At 35.6% G+C, this 18,673-nt stretch overlaps 1 protein-coding gene and 1 long non-coding RNA gene across 2 annotated transcripts in view; one reads left to right on the top strand and one right to left on the bottom strand.

Annotated features, from left to right (window-relative positions):
* Positions 1–881: 881 nt before the first annotated feature.
* The window catches only part of fz4 (frizzled 4), an 81,602-nt gene continuing 63,810 nt past the window's right edge, over positions 882–18,673 (bottom strand). The window contains exon 3 of the mRNA XM_088242883.1: positions 882–2,663. Within this exon, the coding sequence (XP_088099009.1) occupies positions 2,035–2,663 (629 nt within the window). The 3' untranslated portion in view covers positions 882–2,034. The remainder of the gene's footprint in view (positions 2,664–18,673) is intronic.
* Positions 6,920–7,232, top strand: LOC148283979 (uncharacterized). The gene is made up of 2 exons (XR_015825457.1): positions 6,920–7,046; positions 7,140–7,232. It is a non-coding gene; the product is annotated as an uncharacterized LOC148283979 (long non-coding RNA).

The raw sequence follows: 18,673 nt of genomic DNA, 5'->3' as shown, positions 1-18,673 counted from the left end.
CGGAGGTACTGTGACAATTTATAAGAAATTCACATAGAAAAATAAATATATGTACATGAGTTTGCATTTCATTTTCTTAAAGTGGGAATAGGCATAAATGACAATTGATCAAAATGACAGTAAGATATTGATGTTTATTGATACAGTGAACTCAATATTTCTATCTGAAATTGGAGTATATTTGAGATTACTTTTGTAGTAAATACATATTTAGCTAATTATTCTCATGTAAATTAACTTTTCTTATCTAAATAAGGTACAAAAACATATAAACTATTATATCTCAAAGAAGGACTAAATTGTTATACTTTATTATTTATAGGAAATAAAAATTTATAGTACATATATTGCCAAAATTACATATCTGCAAAAATATTATTTGAGAAAATGTGTTTAGGTTTGATACTCGTTTTATAAATCTACTTTAATATTGTACTAAACCAGCTTCACAATATAGTTGATGTTAACTTTCGTGGTACATCTAATCTAAAATGCAGATACAGATACGCGACTTTGGAGTAGGCTACAAGATGCATTTACATTTCCTAGTTCATTCACATATAGTATAGCAAATTCAAATGGCATTCAAATATTACTATATGTATAACTATTAGATATCAGTTTTCATACAAGGAAAACTGGCCAAGTCTGATTCCTTGTTTGTTGCCAAATCAAGCTTGAAGTTTACTACACAAACAAATAGTTTTACTATTTAGTACACTTTTGATTTTAAGTTTCTTTTGCTTTACATAGACAAAGGATTAGCAATGTATTGCGCTAGTATGAAAGTGTTTAGATTTTGTCAATATTTCCGATAGCAGATGTTCATAGACTAACTTGATAAATATACAATTATCAATTATGTAAAAAAAACTTTGAGATATTGGTGGACTTGGTTTTTTTTTCAGTAAAAGATAACATCCAGCACTAAAACTTTGTGAAAAAATCTCAAAATATATCTTCTCCTTTCTTTCACAAGGTTTCAATAGTATGTAATATACAGATACAAACTCTACATTTTAAAAAACATCACAAAATTAAGTATAGGTAGATATGAAAAATATATATTAATCGTGCAATAATTAGTAATATTGTAATACAGTTTCATTTCACAATTTTCATTACTGTTATTTATTTTTATTAATGGCACATAGAAAAACTTAAAATAAATATTATATTACCACATTTGTACATTTCATTCACTGGCCTCACATAGAAATAATTCAATATGAACTATCTCCTCGCAATCATACTTTTTATATACAAATTTTGTAAATGATTTTCAAATTCGTCAAGTCAAACAATTTGGGACAACCAATATAGGCAATTTGAAACAACCAATATAGGCCATTTATGAAAATTCTCAATAAACCAATGAGGAAGTTCAGAACTCCCGGAAATTTGATATAAAAATATTTTCTTAAATGCAGAATAATTTAGAGCATTACATTTTACTGCGAAGTTTCTCTAAAATGTATAAAAAAATAGTAAAAATTAAATGTTTTAAATGATGTCGCAAGTTCATCTAAATCAACCAATGATAGAGTATTGTGATAGATTTCCAGTTTCCGGGAAGCTGACTTACCAATCACGACAACTTACTGAAGAGTGCTAGTGGTCACGCACAAAGTGATTAAAAAAATACAAAACTTTAAAAAATCGTAGCAATTTACGGAATATAAAAATCATTTTAAACTTTTGGATTAGTTTGATGGTCTATTCACAAATAAATAAAATAAAAGCACTGAACTTCCTCATTATAAAAATATTAATTTGTAGGAATTTATTGTTTTTTTTCTTAAACAGCAAACAATCACCGCAACCTTAGACGACTTTGATAATCATCGACACATAAATAATTCCTGCCATTGTTGACAGCAAATTATGACAATATATTTATGTACAACTAGAATTAATTTAAAGTCTCATTTATGTAAGGAACTAATATATCGGCTTTGTCATCATAAATTTCTTCTCACTCGTGTCAATTCCCAATGTTTTCACCACAAAGCTTATGGCTGTCGATAACGCAATTTATAGCATGGTTTCGCCCCCAGGAAGAGGAACCGGGTAAGCGTGGTGGGGCCGAGGCTTCCGATGGCTGTGAGTGGAGTACAAGGAGTGCGCGGGCGCGGGGGCGCGGTGGGCGGCGTGAACGGCGGCCGCGCTGTAATAGCGCGCGGGCGGCGGCTGCGGGCACTTGAGGGGCGCCGGCTTGTACGCCGGGGGGCCCATGCGGCCGCACAGGCGCCGCCACGCCGCGGGCGCCCTGGCGGCCAGCAGCCAGGCGGCGGAGACGACGCCGAGCGCCTGCAGGAGCAGCACGCGCAGCAGGAATACCCAGAGCGCGGGGCGCGGGGCGGCGCCGGGGGCGGGCGAGGGCCGCGCCGCGGCGAGCCAGGAGTCCCGGTGCAGGTACTCGTACAGCCAGCTGGCCAGCACGCACAGCGCGGGCAGCAGGTACAGCAGCGCGAGCGTGCCGAGGCGGCGCGTGCTGGCGCGCTCGGGGCCGTGCGCGAGCGGCGCGGGCGGCCGCGGCGCGCCCAGCAGCGCGCGCAGCCCCAGCAGCAACAGCACGCAGCCCGCCCCCAGGTACAGTATCTGCGGGACTATGACGAGCGCCATTAGGGAGCGAGTGGACTGGTTTCCTACGAAACAAATTCCTGAAATAAAAAACAACGATTTAGTTTGATGTTCTAAAGAAGATATTTCTGGGACTTTATTACGAAACGAAATTCAAGGGATAAAAAAATTAACGAGCTCCTCAAATTAATGGTCGAAACAGGTAGGTGTATCACAATAAATATTCAACAACTTGTATGAATATGTATACTAGGCAATAACTAGGCATTACTTTATAGTATTGAATAAAATTAAAAAATAATATTAAATATTTTTGCCTTTTTTCTGCATAATGTAACTTCATATTATTATACATTCAGAATTCACTTGCAGGTAAAGGACAGCAAATTATTTTTACTTGATGTTAAGACATTGTACCATTTTTTGTTTTGTTTTTTTGACATCCATCTATCATGTCGCACCTTTAGGACGAAAACGACTCAGCTCAAAAAATCATATTTTTGGGAAATTGCAAAAGTTTTAAATGCTATGTATTACTTATAACTATGTTTACATGTATGTATATTTAATTGTATTTGTAACTAATATGTAAAAGGCACTAAGTGCCGTTTATTTCAATAAAATAAAAAATAAATAAATAAAAGTAGAATGTAAATTGTGACACCTTCGTATTATTTCGTCGATTGTTTCGTATTTGAAGTAAGCATAACATTTTGAGCTAAAAATTAGAAAGAGAGCATTAAGCAATGAATCTATGAAAACAGGGGGATAGGGTGGGGGCACGGGTACCTGGTCTTTTTGTTTGTATTGTGTGATAAGTGATAATACATGTTGTACAAGTGAGACAGAACATATTTACACAAATGCGTAAGAGAGAACCGAAGAGAACTCATGCACCCGGTAAAGTACCGTCGACCAGTTAAGTACCTACCTATTTTCAAAATTTATTTTGTTTTGAGGTAAACGTGAATAGTTGTATAATTTATATCTAACTTTAAATTAACATATTACAACAGAGAGAAGAACATTTTAGAGAAGGTAATATAGAAGTCTAGGCATCTACAGGGCTTATGACCTGTCATTGGCTGGTTTAAGTGGCCACTTTACACACTGTGTAACATTCACCACTCTGCTCGTATTTGAACATCTATATCCCTTCAATTCTTTCATCTGTTGATGTTTCTGAAGTTACTTAACCAGTCACTTAAACCAGCCAATGACAGGTCATAAACCCTGTAGATGCCCAGACTTCTATATTACATGATCTTAAATGTTCTTCATCTCTGTTGTAATATGTTAATATCAACAGCTCCCCAGGGAGTTGAATCCAGTCCTTGTCTACAAAATTTTAGACCATGAAGAAGTATAGAATTTGAAAAAAATAATTTTCAGGCGTTGCCCAGTATCGAGGTAAAATAATTCAATTACACGAATCTCACCCGCATAATAAAGGTTTTAACTCTTTAACTTCACAACCATCAACAGATGAAAGAATTGAAGGGATATAGATGTTCAATTTTATTTATTTATTTATGCATTTCATAATATATTACTTTAAAATAATTTATTGTTTAGTTTGTTTTTACATTTATTCTTGAATTGTTTAAACTTTCAACTGAATATGTTGTATAATTTTTAGGTTGAGTATTTTTATAAATCTTGGATTAAAGGATATTTATGTTTTTAAAAAAATATATATATATTAAGCCAAATATGTTAGTATTATAAATTTTTGTAAAAGGCAGTTTTGCCGTTTATGTTAATAAAATAAAATAAATACGGGCAGAATGGTGAATGTTACACAGTGTGTAAAGTGGTCACTTAAACCAGCCAATAACAGGCCATAAGCCCTGTAGATGCCTAGACTTCTATATTACTTTCTCTAAAACGTTCTTCGTGACTGTTGTAATACTTATATTAATATTAACAACTCCCCAGGGAGTTGAATCCAGTCCTTGTCTACAAAAAATTGGACAAACTCAAAATATTGTTTCTAACTTTAAAAGTAAATCAGTTCTTAAAACAACCTTAACGTTTTTGAATTAAATTGCCTATAGCGTAATTTTTAAAAAACCTCACCCTAAGATCTTTTATTGATAAAAAGAAAAAAATTCTTGAGAAATGGTTACTTTTTTTAGAATTATGCGAAAGCTTATTTATTCCTAAAGTTTTTAAAATACCGTGTGGCTCTTTACACCTGATCTTTAAAAAAATATCAGTGTCGGCGTCTCCGATACACTATTATTGATAAAAACCATTATTCAATGAAAAGTGAGAATTTAATAATACTTCTGATTGAAGGACACGTGTTATTTTTTTCTCTTTAATACTCGTAATATACTTAATATTCAACAAATATTTTTTTCAATTCGATCAAATTCGTAATCCCAGAACAGTTTTTGTTGGTTCAAGAAATACATTTGGTAACCAAATATTCGGTGTAAAATGATGATAATTGAATAATCTGTGTAAAAATAAGGTTACACAATAAGCTATTTTCATTTATAGATTTTTATTTGGGGCAGATACAAATCACGTAAACTATAGCTAGGGATTTTCCAATTCCAGGTTCACAGGCATGGGTCGTTCCTGGTTGCGTCACTATGAATTGTGTCTCTGTAATCAACTTATGTTTGTATCATTGAATTAAATTCTATGGTTTGCATAATGTTTTTAATAAATAAATAATTTTATTAGCAAAAAAATAATGAGCAATAACATCAATTAAAACCATGGCGACTGGCAAACGCTTCCTGTCGTCTTTAGAAGCCGAAATGCACTTCAATGCAGCCATTGTTTTGAGTAATATAAAATAAATTCTTTCCATAGTGTTGGCTCATGCACCCGGTTCCTTTGATCCATTCTTCAAGTCGATTTAAAGCAGAGACGCGAAATAAGGGACCTATACAATTAGTTCATACTTTCAAACCGTCTTATTCGCTGCATACTTCTCTGATAATATCTAATTCGACTATTATTCAATTGACTAGCCTAGGATATCAAACGGCGCGGCGTGGAGCAAGCGCATTGCGAACTTTTTAAGATAGCGATTACCATAAATTAAATTGATTTTGAACTAAGAGGAGGTTGTAGATGTTTCCCGCCATGTTTTGTCTACGAGTACCTACCTATTATTAAACTTTTAGATTTTGAGCCGCAATTATTATTGTGTCGAAAGCGAGAAGTGGTTTGATTTATCACCCAGAATGTATAAGAAAATTAAGGCTTGAACTTATGTATTAAATAATAAATTCACTCCTTGTTAAGAGATATATATTATTATGTATCTACTCTATCTATATCTGACTACGTGTATAAGTATGGATATTGATAAATAACAAAATCCTTTTTACAAAAAATACTACGTACACATACTCGTATGGACACAATATATTACGTACCTCTACCCGCTAGAAATATATTTTCGTGTGCTTTATTGCGAAAATTCGTAGTAAAATAACGCAAGATATGTAAAATTGGATATGAAAAATGTATTCTTAGGCGAGGTAAAAATGAGAGCACTGAATTATACGGCGAAATTTCTTGGTGTATGAAAAAAAAGATTAAAAAATTTTTTTACCAAAAAGGATAAGACAGTTTTGATAGGTTTCCGGTTTACGGTAAGTCAACTGACGAATTAGCAGAACTCACTAAGAAGGGGAAGAGAACTTGAGACGTCACACGCGAAGTAATTTCAAAAATTCAAAACTTTAAAAAATCATAGCGGTTATAATACAATACATAAATTTTTTTAATACAAAAATTGGCTTAGTTTAATAGTTCATTAACAAATAAAAATATGTTGCGGAAAGGGAAAGGGAAAAAAAACCTTACACTTTTTACTTTTTATCGTGAATTCTGAATTTGGTTCCACAGTGCGTCGCAGTTTTATTTGCTATTAATCGAACAGCTTAAGTTAGAGAGCGAATTATATTTCTAATTGTTTTGATTAAGACATTTGTTATTATACTGGATACTAAATTTTTTCGAGATTTGGTGACTGAAAATGTCCATTCCATCTATCGCGGGACCGGCAGGACGCACGAATGCTTATCTTACGGGTGCCAAAAATCACTGAAAGATTCAAACTTTCAACAAAGTACACATACAGTGTGCGAATTAATGGAATAAGAGTAATTTTCGTCATTTTTTACGTATAGCAACACTCGTATGTCAATTTGACAGTTGTTTAGCGCCAAAAATTATGACTTACAGTTCATTAATGCTTTGGGAGCTCATACTAGTGTTTTTTGGTGCACTATCGGTTGTTGTTTTTTAATTTTCTCAATAAAGGACTAATTTTATAAATTGATTGTATATTAAACAGTGTTTTTGAGTTGGTTTAAATCATGGATACCACGTCGAGGGAAAGGGAAAAGATTATAATCTTAAGTGAACATACATCAATGACTCGAAAGGAGATTGCAAATGAATGTTTTGGGAGTCAGGGAGCAGTCAGCAAGGTTATTAATATTATAATCTTAAGTGAACATACATCAATGACTCGAAAGGAGATTGCAAATGAATGTTTTGGGAGTCAGGGAGCAGTCAGCAAGGTTATTAAGCAGATAAGAGAAACAGGGTCAGTTACAGCAAAGAGAATTGGAAAATGTGGAAGAAACCGGAAAACTAGTGTCCGAGATGAAATATCTTTAATCAGATATAGTAAGTTAAACCCACTTTCTCATGCAGGGATATCGCACAAAATTTGTTAGAAAAAATGGGCATGAAAAACTTACTGTGGCTCATATTGACCAAACGGTGAAATATCCTGTGAAGATGTTTTGGGGCTGCTTTTCGTATATGGGGACCGGATCTTTGATACCAATAGAGGGAATGATGAAAAGCCTGAGGTATAAAGCTCCATTGGAGCAGAACTTGAGTACAGAACTGAGTAAATATTGTCCTAATGGTGGGGCTGTATTTCAACAGGACTCAGCTCCTTGTCATGTATCGAAGTTTATGCTTAAGTATTTCAATGATAAAAAGATAACTCTTTTAGACTGGCCTGAAAATTCACCTAACCTCAACCCTATTTTTGTGGGCGATTTGTAAATCTAGGATACATCAATTGGACTGCACCACCAAGATAAAGATGATAGAAGCTGTTATTCAGATGTGGTTTCGAGATGACAGAATAAAAGAAAGTTGACGAAGTTTAATTGATTTCATGCCAAAACGTGTTCAGGCTGTTATAAAAGCAAAAGGAGAACATACATCCTATTAAATACAAAATATTTTAGGATTGTACGTCACCTGTAACTCAAAATATTAATAAAAAACGTATTTTATGATTACAAGGAATTTTATTCTATCAATTCGCACAATACTGTATATATGATCTTGTTTTAATTTTAAACGAGCAAGAGGGCACGGGCGGTTATCTAAAAATTAGTTGATCGAAAAAAGAAGCTAACAAAGTCCCTTTTGAATGTGTTACACAATTATTCGATTGGTCCCATGAATTTCTGAACAGAGGACAGTGGCAACGAAAAGCCATTGAATCGACAAAGCTCTATATTGCTTTTCGCCTCGGTTATTTTCTTTTCTATTTGAATAACGATATCGTTTATATTTCTTTTTTAATTGTTAATTTATTTATTGAAAAGTTGCATAATATGTAGGTACCTGTATTATATTTTATAAAACAGTAAGGTATAGACCAAAAGCCTTGTATGAAATAGAAAGTGAAAGCATAATATATATATATTATTTAAAAACATCAAAATAAAAATTGTAACATAAACATCAACATCAATTTTAATATTTCATATCACCATCTGGGCAACACGCAGTGCCATGTGTGCACTTAATTATGATAAATCTGTGGTTTGAATCTAAAAGGTCTTGATTAGATGAATCTCTTTACAATCATTAAGGTTATAGCTCTTTAACTTCACTAAAATCAACAGATGGAAGAATAGAAGAAATATGGACGTTCAAACATTGCAAAATTGTGAATTTTACACAGTGTGTAAGTGGCCATTTAAACCGGTCAACGACAGGTCATAAGCTGTGTAAATGCTTATACTTCTATATTTCCTTCTCTTAAATGTTCTGCATCTCTGACGTAGTTTGTTATGATTATCGGTTTGTCTAAACACAATGTGAATGACAGGTATTAAGTGATATTATTTAATATTTTAATAAATTCGTGTCCGTGATTGGACAATAATAAAATTGCTCTGGTCAGTGACACGAATCGCCAGTCCCAGGCCTCAGGTAGATGAGAGTAATGTGCATATTGTGCTTGCGTGGCTGGGAATGTGGAGGAGAATTGCATTCTCAGATAAAGGATACATAATAAAGAGCTTTACAGGACAGAGAAGACGATTCTGGAGAGACTACTTTGAGAGGAAGGACCCAGCGAGGGTTTCCGTATTCGTGGTGCGCGAGACTCGAGAGACCGCCAGGACGACCACCAAACAGACAAAGAAAGTTAAACGTCTGCATCACAGAAACAAGATTGATATCATGCCTGAAAAGATAGCAAGATCTATAGAAAGAAGAAAGAAAATTATAAACTTGAATAGTTGGTATCGTTTATAAGTATTGCCTTTCAAATTACATAAAAAACGTTTTTGGACGTGTAGAGCGTTTGTAGAGCGAATGGACAGCAAAAGGACGACTAAAAAGATTTACAATGCGAATGTCGGTTGGTGCAGAAATAGAGGAAGACCGAGAAAGACGAGCAAATAAACCTTTTCCAAATTGATTCGAATTTAACTGGGTTTGTTGTATTTTTAAGATTTCAAGCGGTGCAAGGTTTATGAATTTTTCTCACGGTATTTTCTTTTTTGATTGCGATTTATTTTTGAAAATTTATTTTTAAATGTTTGCAAGTCTGCTGCCAGGTTTCACACACCTTGAATGTCACCTAAAGGTTTAGGTTAAGCCTTTGTCCGTCGCGGCTTTGTGCAGTGGCATTTGTAAAGAATTCCGAGACGAAGGTGGCGCAGTTGTCGACTCGCGTTTCCCTTATTCCTTATTCTATTCTATCCCCTGATGGAGAAAATTCAGATTGAGCACAAAAGGCTTCCCGGACTTTGACTGCCTTTTCACACTGCCCTTCTGAGCCAGTATAGAGTAAAGGATTCCTTGGGCAAGCGGAGGAAGTATATGACACCCTGCATAATGCGCCGCTTTGTTGAGCAACAAAATTGATGATTGATAGAACGGCTTTTAGTCTCGTTAAAGTGGATTAAAAATAAAAAAAATCGACGCGAGGCTCATAATCCCACACTTTTTAACTCAACGATATTGGTAAAGTTTTATCACTATATTTCAATATTATATTGACACTTTACCCTGTGATTTTTCGGTTTTCATTCAAATTAACTTTAGTTATCAATAAAATAAATACAGGCAAAATTATAAATCCAAATTATTAAACACCGTTTCTTTGCGAGTACATTCTGATGAATTTGGGGGTGGACTTAAACAACATTCAAAAGTCTATGAAACACTAAATAAATATAACTATACTATTGAAATAGAAATTGGAAACAATGAACAATTTATCGATTTGGATTTGATAAGCTTAGAATAGTTTAATGAACCCTAAATAATATAAGTTACGAAGACAGAAACTCATTTCAGCGGTCACATCAGCTCTGACCGCAAATATCTGTTTGGGTTGAGATGGCATTTTAAAATAAAATAATGATTCGTGTTCCCAATCATAAAATTGTATATAAAAATACCCGGAGTTACCTTGACCGTTACCTGGTTCAATAACAAATATTAAAAAATAAACATTTAGGTATTGAGTGTTTTTCTCTCTGTAAGAGGCAAAATCATAATACCACCTTTGCTAAAATTTATCAGATTTTCGCGGCCGCGATGAATTTTTCTAGATTATTATGCCGTGTGTCGTTCGCACTCATTTCCAATGTTTCGGATCGCATTACAGCATCCCCTCAGCGTCTTTTTTCTATTCATATATATATTATTTTGTGCGTCGAATGGAATTTCAAAAGAAATTATTTATAGAAATGATAAAATCATTCATCATAATCAAACCCCATCTGCACCTGATGATGTAAAGGGAACTTGATCATATGTTGCAGGAAGGTAAGGTAGTCAGTCGTACGATTCAGGTGCAAGTCCAGGGACAGTAAATTGCAGTATATGTAAAACCGTACACTAAACAAATATTGTACATCGACCCTTCCGGGAATCGAACCAAGGACCTCGGCGGCCTCCGTGGTGTAGTGGTCAAGACGCTTGACTCACGCACGGAAGGTTCCGGGTTCGATTCCCGGTGAGAACACTAAAATTAAAAATGTGATTTTTCTCAAGCCTGGATGCTCTGTGATGTAATTCACCACTGTAATTAGGCCTCCTGGCCTGTTGTGGTGCAAAAAAAAAAATGTAAAAAAAAAGCACGGTAGGCCAACGCGTCAACCACTACACTACGAGGCAGATATTTCTGCACTCGATATAGGGTAGCCCTAATCGTTATCGGTAATCCTGGTCTGAAGGTCATACAAAGTCAATAAGATATTGTTTAAAATTAAATATTACAACCAGGATTATCTTCTTTTAAAACTAAAAAAAATACAATTTTATAAAAAAAAGTTTCAACTAAAGTATTTCAATATATTTTTTCAAAGTATTAATGAAGGCATAATTTTAAGTAGAAATAAAGGAAAATGTCACAAAAATGTATGTGATTTAAAATGCTTGTATTTCTTTTCAAAAACAAAAAAGTTAAATTTGGCCGCGGCCACTTTCATGTTCAATTTATTATCTTCAAATTATTCCAACACATTTTAGTTCAATACTTAGTCTTTATTGAGATCCCAGATACCTAAGTTTAGTCTAAATTTAAAATGGCGTAATCTGCCGGTCTAAAAGTAATTATATTTTAATTACATAAAACTTTTAAGTATATTTTTTAACAGAAATACCTTTAAAAAATATTGTTTTTATCTAATTTTTTTTTATATTATTGCGCGATTAAAAAAACATTCGTCTAAAATGGCAAAATCGTATGATTTCCTAATTTTGCGTTCGTTTTACCAGACTGCAGTCTTAAGGAAAGAAAACTTGAGTACTCGATGAGAGGCGAAAAATATAAAATATTACGAGCCATTCTACAAAGAAGGATTGAATGAAGACGCAGTGCAGGAAGAAGGCGCATCTCATGGCTGAAGAACTTGCGAGACTGGTTCCATTGCAGCTTGCAGGACTCAGTCCTCGTTCAGGGCAGGTGCCAACAAAGTCAGAATATTCAACCTCCATCGCCATCGAGGAGAGGAACGATAAGCTTTAAATATACGTCATTGGATGAACCCAGTAATAGACGAGCGAATTTGTTTTTATTTTCCTACCGCAGGCGCAGATAGCAATCGTGACGACTACCTCCCAACTGCTTATACACAATACCAACACCAACTCCCTCTCACCCTCTCACCCTCTACATGCCCTTCGGTCTCCCTTCGTCGGGAATGCGGAGTGCATGAGTAAATAGTAGATTCCGGCTACTGTTCTGCCAGAGATTTCTGATAACCGAATACATTTAACGAGATGCGAAATGTCGATTATAATTCGGTAAAATTAAAATACATAAATAAAAAATACAATGGGCTGTGAAGGCGATTTCGGCTGCACGATTAAGGTCTGCGAAAATAGGCCGACAACTGAGAAGATGCGTTTGATGTTCCGTTATTCACCCCTATGTGGAAATGTCATGGTTACATTCATTTTTTCTCTGTTCTTGGTGTGTATTTTTATTGTCTTATACTCTTTCTAAAATTATTTTTTCAAATATTTTAAATATGTGTACCATTATTATCTAATACTTACACATACTGTTTTTTAATTTTTATTATAATATAATTTAGTAACACCATTTTTTTTTATTTAAAAAGGAAAGAAATATTATTTACAATTTGCTTTATAATATTTCTTATTTACTTTATATACCTACTGTTTTTCATTACTATTAATTTTTTAATGCATTTTTTTATACCTAACTATTAATGTTACGTTATATCCACAGTTTTCTATTTTTTATTACGCAAAGTTTTTACTTTTTATTTTGCATTGCAGTATGCATTTTTGGTTTATATGTATTTATGTTTATTTTTAAAATTATTATGTTTATAATTACCTGTGTTATTTTTGTAAATGAGCCCTGGGCGTATTGTAAAATTTAAATAAATAAAAATAAAATAAAAGCGCATGGCGCACTTCCTCACTGAAGTAAATGCAGCGTAATTTGAGCATCATCTGTTACAGGAAGGTAAAATCCAGGGCTTGTCTACAAAGATTGGGTTGTTAATTGTTCCATAAAATCGCGTAGAGTGTATCTTTAACAAAAAAGTGTATATTTTCACGAGCAAGTAGCCAATCTTTGGTATATCAATTAATTGATAGGTACAACATAATTTGTTTTCCGCAACCAGTGGTGCATACAGCACTGTATTGGTAAATCAAATAACCCTACGGAGAAATGACGTGATGATAGTGGTATTAGTAAATGCACCGTGTTTCAATATAAAAAAAACTTTGAGCGGCGGAAAAGGCTAAAATTCAGAAGCAACCTTATTAAAATGACAAAGAAAAGCCTGTTTAGCAACAGGACTTGCGGAGATTACGAGTGGGGAGTGGGGAGTGGGGAGCTGGCAGTTGTCAGAGGAGCAGCCCACGCGGAAAAACATTTGCATATCCCGCTTTCTGCATTGTCTACCCCAGAGATCCCCAAAGTGTGTGATAAAAGAATCTAAAGAGACGGAGGGGGTAGACATCAGTGGATTGTATAATAATATTCATTTATTCATTATTCTATGTCCGCTCCCTAGTTGGAGCATATGGTGTTCACAAAGATCCTCCAAGCATCTCTGTCGGCTGCCAGCTCCTGTGCATCCTCCCGAGTCAGTTTCGCGTCCCGTAGTTCTGACACGAACTGCCGACGAGCAGTCAGCAGTGGACGTCCAGGACGTCGATGACCGTATGCCTTATGAAGTAGGCAAGCGTGGTTAAGGCTCTCAGGAGGCATCCGCAGCACATGGCCAAGCCAACCGCATCGCCTCCGCTTGATGACAGTTGTCACCGGAGTTTGCTCCGTCCGTTCTCTTATTATTTCATTCCTCACAAAGTCAAACCACCGCAGGAGCGGATTCTGGACATTCATGGCGGATTTTGGACATCAAGGCATGAAGTATTACACAGTAAATGGATTTTTGCAATATTGATTTTTAAACCCATGCATACGGAGTACCTATATAGGCTATCTACAGTGGCCTGAAGACCCCTGAACTGAATCGTCAATTATAACAGCATCATCGGCATACTCTAGGTCGCGGAGTTTTCGGGAGGAGGAGATGGATATTCCTTGATCTAGTGGAATCGACTTTTTAAGGATGAAGTCTATAAGGATTATAAAAAGGAACGGCAACAATCTTGGCAACATCGTTGATTCTGATTCGGCATTCGCTATTTGAGTGAAGGGCTTTGATAAGTTCGACTGGTTTCATGGGCACCCCATATGCTACAAGTATTTTCCAGAGTGCAGGTCTGTGCGGACTATCAAATGCTTTTTCGTAATCTACGAAGCACATAGCCAAGGAACTGTTAAGTTCCTTGTTCTTCGGTAGAATACAGCGTATGTTGAGGATATGATCCGCACATGACCTACCAGGTAGGAAACCTGCCTGGTTCTCCCTTAATACTTGCATAATGGGTCCTCGAACTCTTTGCAGTATTATATTTGCAAGCATTCTCCCCGTTACATTAAGTAGCGTGATGCCACGATAGTTATCACAGTTTAATGGATCACCCTTTTTGTGCAATGCGGTGATCTCCCCATTTACCAATCTCTCGGGCACTTCTCTTGTTCCCACACCTTGGTCATTAGTTGGTGTAAAGGGCCAACAACGCAGGTGATGCTGCTTTTGAGAAATTTCGGGTGCATTTCGTCAACTCCCGGTGCCGTTCTGCTTTTTAAGTTTGACACGACCATTTTTAATTCAGCCAGTGTCGGAGAACCATCAGGAATGTTGTGTTCCTGCAGCAAAAGCAAGCATTCCAGAAGCGAGCGGTGTATCACTCCCGACTTAAAAATGACACATTCGCCATGTCTGCCTAGATTGAAAATTACAGTAGGTATAGTAATTCGTACCATTACCATACCTACTGTAATTTTAAAAAGTTTCTATGATTGATTAGGTTAAGTTCAAGCAATTTACCTTTATATGTTTAATACCAATTCATAAGGGCTTTTAAAAATCTGTCGATTGGATTTAAAAAATACGTTTTTGACTCAAACTCTTAAGGTTAATTTAGAAACAAATCTAAAAACGTAGTACAATAGTAATATTTACTCTACAGTAACATATATATAAATATATGTAAGTATTTTAAAGGTACTTGTCCCGATAAATCTAGAAAAGGAAAAAAAACTATGGGAAAAATTCTAATTAAAGCCTGATTGAAAACATTTTGATGTATAGGTGTAACTAAATCAAAGAAACGTGCATTGTTTTAACGAAAACAAAAAATATAGTAGAAGTAGAAGTGCTATTTTAATCAAAACATATTTTTTATATTATTTATCTTCTTCAAAAAGCTTCCAATGTCCCGAATATGTTTGTGGATATCTGATCTAGCGTTCCTATTGTGGCTCGTATCCCCACGCGGCACGCTCGCCTCGCGCTCCAGGCTACCAAATAACTTCTGACTCCTGAATACATTCAACATTTCTACTCGGTTAAAGTAAACAGGGTCCGTGAATATAGACATGACGATTGATAGTTTGCGAATGTTTCTCCATATTTACCCTTCGCACACCTTACTCCATAATATTTACAAAACTCGTACAAACACGAGTTTTGCACAATAACTTCTCTGTAGTCGATAAGGTAATCAAACAAGCTTGTGATTTTAAGAAGTCGTGTCTTCGATAAAATTCGTGGGGCATCTTCTCGGGCGAATAGTTTGGTCTGTAGGTAATTTCCGGTAACGGTTCCACTATCTAAAGTCAACAAGATAGAGGCCACAACATATTTTATTATCAGTATTGATTAACCAGACACACCGGGCGACTGGGCGACCGGGCTATGTGTAGGGGGCTAAAAATACTAATTCCAATACTGAATTTGGTTGGAGATTCACCAGTCACCGTTATACATCCTTGGTATTTTTAAGTATTTCCTCCACATATCCTAAACCGTTTTCAAGACCGTGGTTCTTTCTACCGGTCACACCCATACAAAAAAGCATTGTTTTTTGTCAATAAACGAGTTACTCTTTTTAATATTTCAGTTTCATATAAAGCGATATAAATTGAATATGACTATACTACTTTTACTGCCCCTTTCACTGTGAGATTGTCAAATTATATGGAGGGCCCTTATTGGATATTTTCATTCATCCTCATGACCATATACGAATAGTAGCAAAAACTGTATTTACTTGTATCACAATAGCCTACGTCTATTATAATGGGTGTCTCAAAACCTAATTAAATTTCGAATTTAAAATATTATTTTCTTTAGAAAAAATAAATATTTGCGTTCTTATGATTTACCCGAATATTTAATTTAGAGGGCCATTTTCAACAAGTTGTAAATAACTCACTATTAGAAAATGGAAATCAAGTTGGGGTAGAGTGGGATTCGAACCACGGACCTTTGGTCCATGAACCCGAGACACTAGCCACAGGACCACAACCCGATTCAAACCCCGTTTAAATTTAGAGTTGTCTTGAGCAATGTTTGAGGTTAAGCAGCCAGCGTTTTGCAGTCGAGTCACGCATAGAAAATGTAAAAATTCACCACCGAAATGGTAAGAACTTTACAGAGATGGTTCGAAAATGTCGCACAATTTTCGGTCATCATTATGCATCTCAAGCCGCTGTGGAGAATTTAACTAGTAAATTTGAAACTGTTGGCTCCGTTCTGGGTGAATGCAGGTGGTCGTCCTCGTACGGGTCGATCGCTTGAAAACATTGCGGCAGTTAGAGAAAGTGTACACGAACTCATCCACAATTAAACGTCTCCAGAAGCTCTTTGCAACGAATTACTAAAGACCTGCACATGCACGCTTACGAGATTCAAATCTCAAGGAAACAGACCATGCGCAGCTCCAAACATAAGTCAGTTGGCTAATGGAGCATCAACGAGTCGATGGTGACTTTAAAAAAATATATCTTCAGCGATGAGGCGCACTTCCAACTTGATGGGTATAAGAATAAACAGAACTATCGAATTTGGGGAACCGAAAACCCACAAGAGATCCATCAGCAGCCTATGCATCCACCGCGTAAGGCCGTGTGGTGTGGATTTTGGCCTGGCGGAATCATTGGCCGGGAATGCAGTTACCGTCAATGGTCTTCGTTATCGCAACATGCTAAATAACTTTTTGTGACCTGCGTTGGATGAAATTGATGTTGACGACATTTAGTTTCAATAAGATGGTGCAGTCTGCCACACTGCGGCCGAAACAACGCAGTTATTGCAGAAGAAATTTCGAGGACGAGTTATCTCGCGGGGAGAAGTTAACCAAGATCGTGTGATCTGACACCTCTGGACTTTTTTCTTTGGGGGTTTCATGAGGGAAAAGTATATGCAAATAATCCACAGACAATTCCGGAGCTCAAAGCGGAAATTCGAGTTATTGACGAAATTCATCCACAATTATGTCAAAATGTGATCGAAAATTTCGTGATAAGGGTGAACGTTGCCAACAAAGCCGAAGCGGGCATTTGTCGGATGTTGTGTTCAACTCCGTGTCCATATTTTGCAGTATGTGTTTTAGTAAAAAAATATAATTCAAGTAGGTTTCGAGACACCTTTAGTATTTTTAAAAATTTAATAACATTAAATAATATTACAATATTTGAGTTTGTCCAAATGTTCGTAGACAAAAGACTGGATTTCACCCCCTCGGGAGTCATTAAGATTAACAAATTACAACAGGGATGGAGAATGAAACCAACTGGTCCAAGAAGAAGTTTAAAAATTGAAAAATTGTTTTCAGGCGTTCCCTAGTATGTGAAATAATTCAGTCAGATGAATCTCTTCGCAACAATAAAGGTTTCAGCTCTTTAACTTAACTAAACTCAACAAATGGAAGAATTGAAGAAATATGGATGTTCAAACATGGGCAAAATTGTGAATGTTGCACTGTATGTAAAGTGGCCACTTAAACCAGCCAATGATAGGTCATAAGCCCTGTAAATGCCTTGACTTCCATATTTCCTTATTTTAGGTATTCTCCATCCCTGTTGTAATTTGTTCATTAAATAATATTATTAATATAATTATTTTAAAATTTCCTACTCCGACGCCAAAAAGTCTTAAAAAAATAAAACCCATAATCATGCATGTAACCCCGCTTAATACACATCAATTACTTATTAATTGACTGCATCAATTTAATAATCCTTGGTCTAATAATTTATTAAGAATTTCGGTTCCTGTTATGTATTTATAATTATATTATTTAATTATAATTGCACAATATCTTTTCACTTACCAACACAGTTATTATTAATCAAATATCGTAAAAAATAGAATACGTTAAAAAGGGTTTTTATTGCCGACAAAACATGAATTCATACATTCAAAGGTTTTATCGTATTTGATGCTAAAGATTATCCTGAAGGATAGTCGCTATTAGTGTACATGCTACCTTTCTTAAACAAAAATTAAGAAAATTTCAACACTAAAATATATAGGTACCCATTGTACGTAAATATGGGTACCAAAATAGAATATTTTTATGGATGCTGCGGGGCGCGGCGTTTAAATAAAGATCTATAGTTTGTAATTTATTATATGCAAATATGATAATTCCCTTACGAAAACAAAGGGCCCGCTGTTTCTTCTCTCCGACATGCTTGGAGAGTAAAACGGGGACCAACTCGAAAGCAGGAGGCACGAAATGGCGGTCACGACAAACATGGCGGCGAGATGAAAAAATAGATAAGCGGCACAAACAGGAGGGAATAATGATAATTGTGCATATTATTTAAGCTTTGTTGGTGTTTAAAACAGTTACGTGAAAGCTTTTCCCGCGACCCACGACTTGTGAGCCCATCGAGGATTAGATTGCCGTACTTAACTACAAGCTACAAGTAGTC

This window comes from Micrasema longulum, unplaced genomic scaffold (genome assembly GCF_059751315.1).
Source record: "Micrasema longulum isolate JH-2025_06_02 unplaced genomic scaffold, ASM5975131v1 h1tg000173l, whole genome shotgun sequence".
NCBI classification, from domain to species: domain Eukaryota; kingdom Metazoa; phylum Arthropoda; class Insecta; order Trichoptera; family Brachycentridae; genus Micrasema; species Micrasema longulum.
Note: the sequence above shows the minus strand (reverse complement) of the source record. Positions and strands in the feature narration are given on the sequence as shown.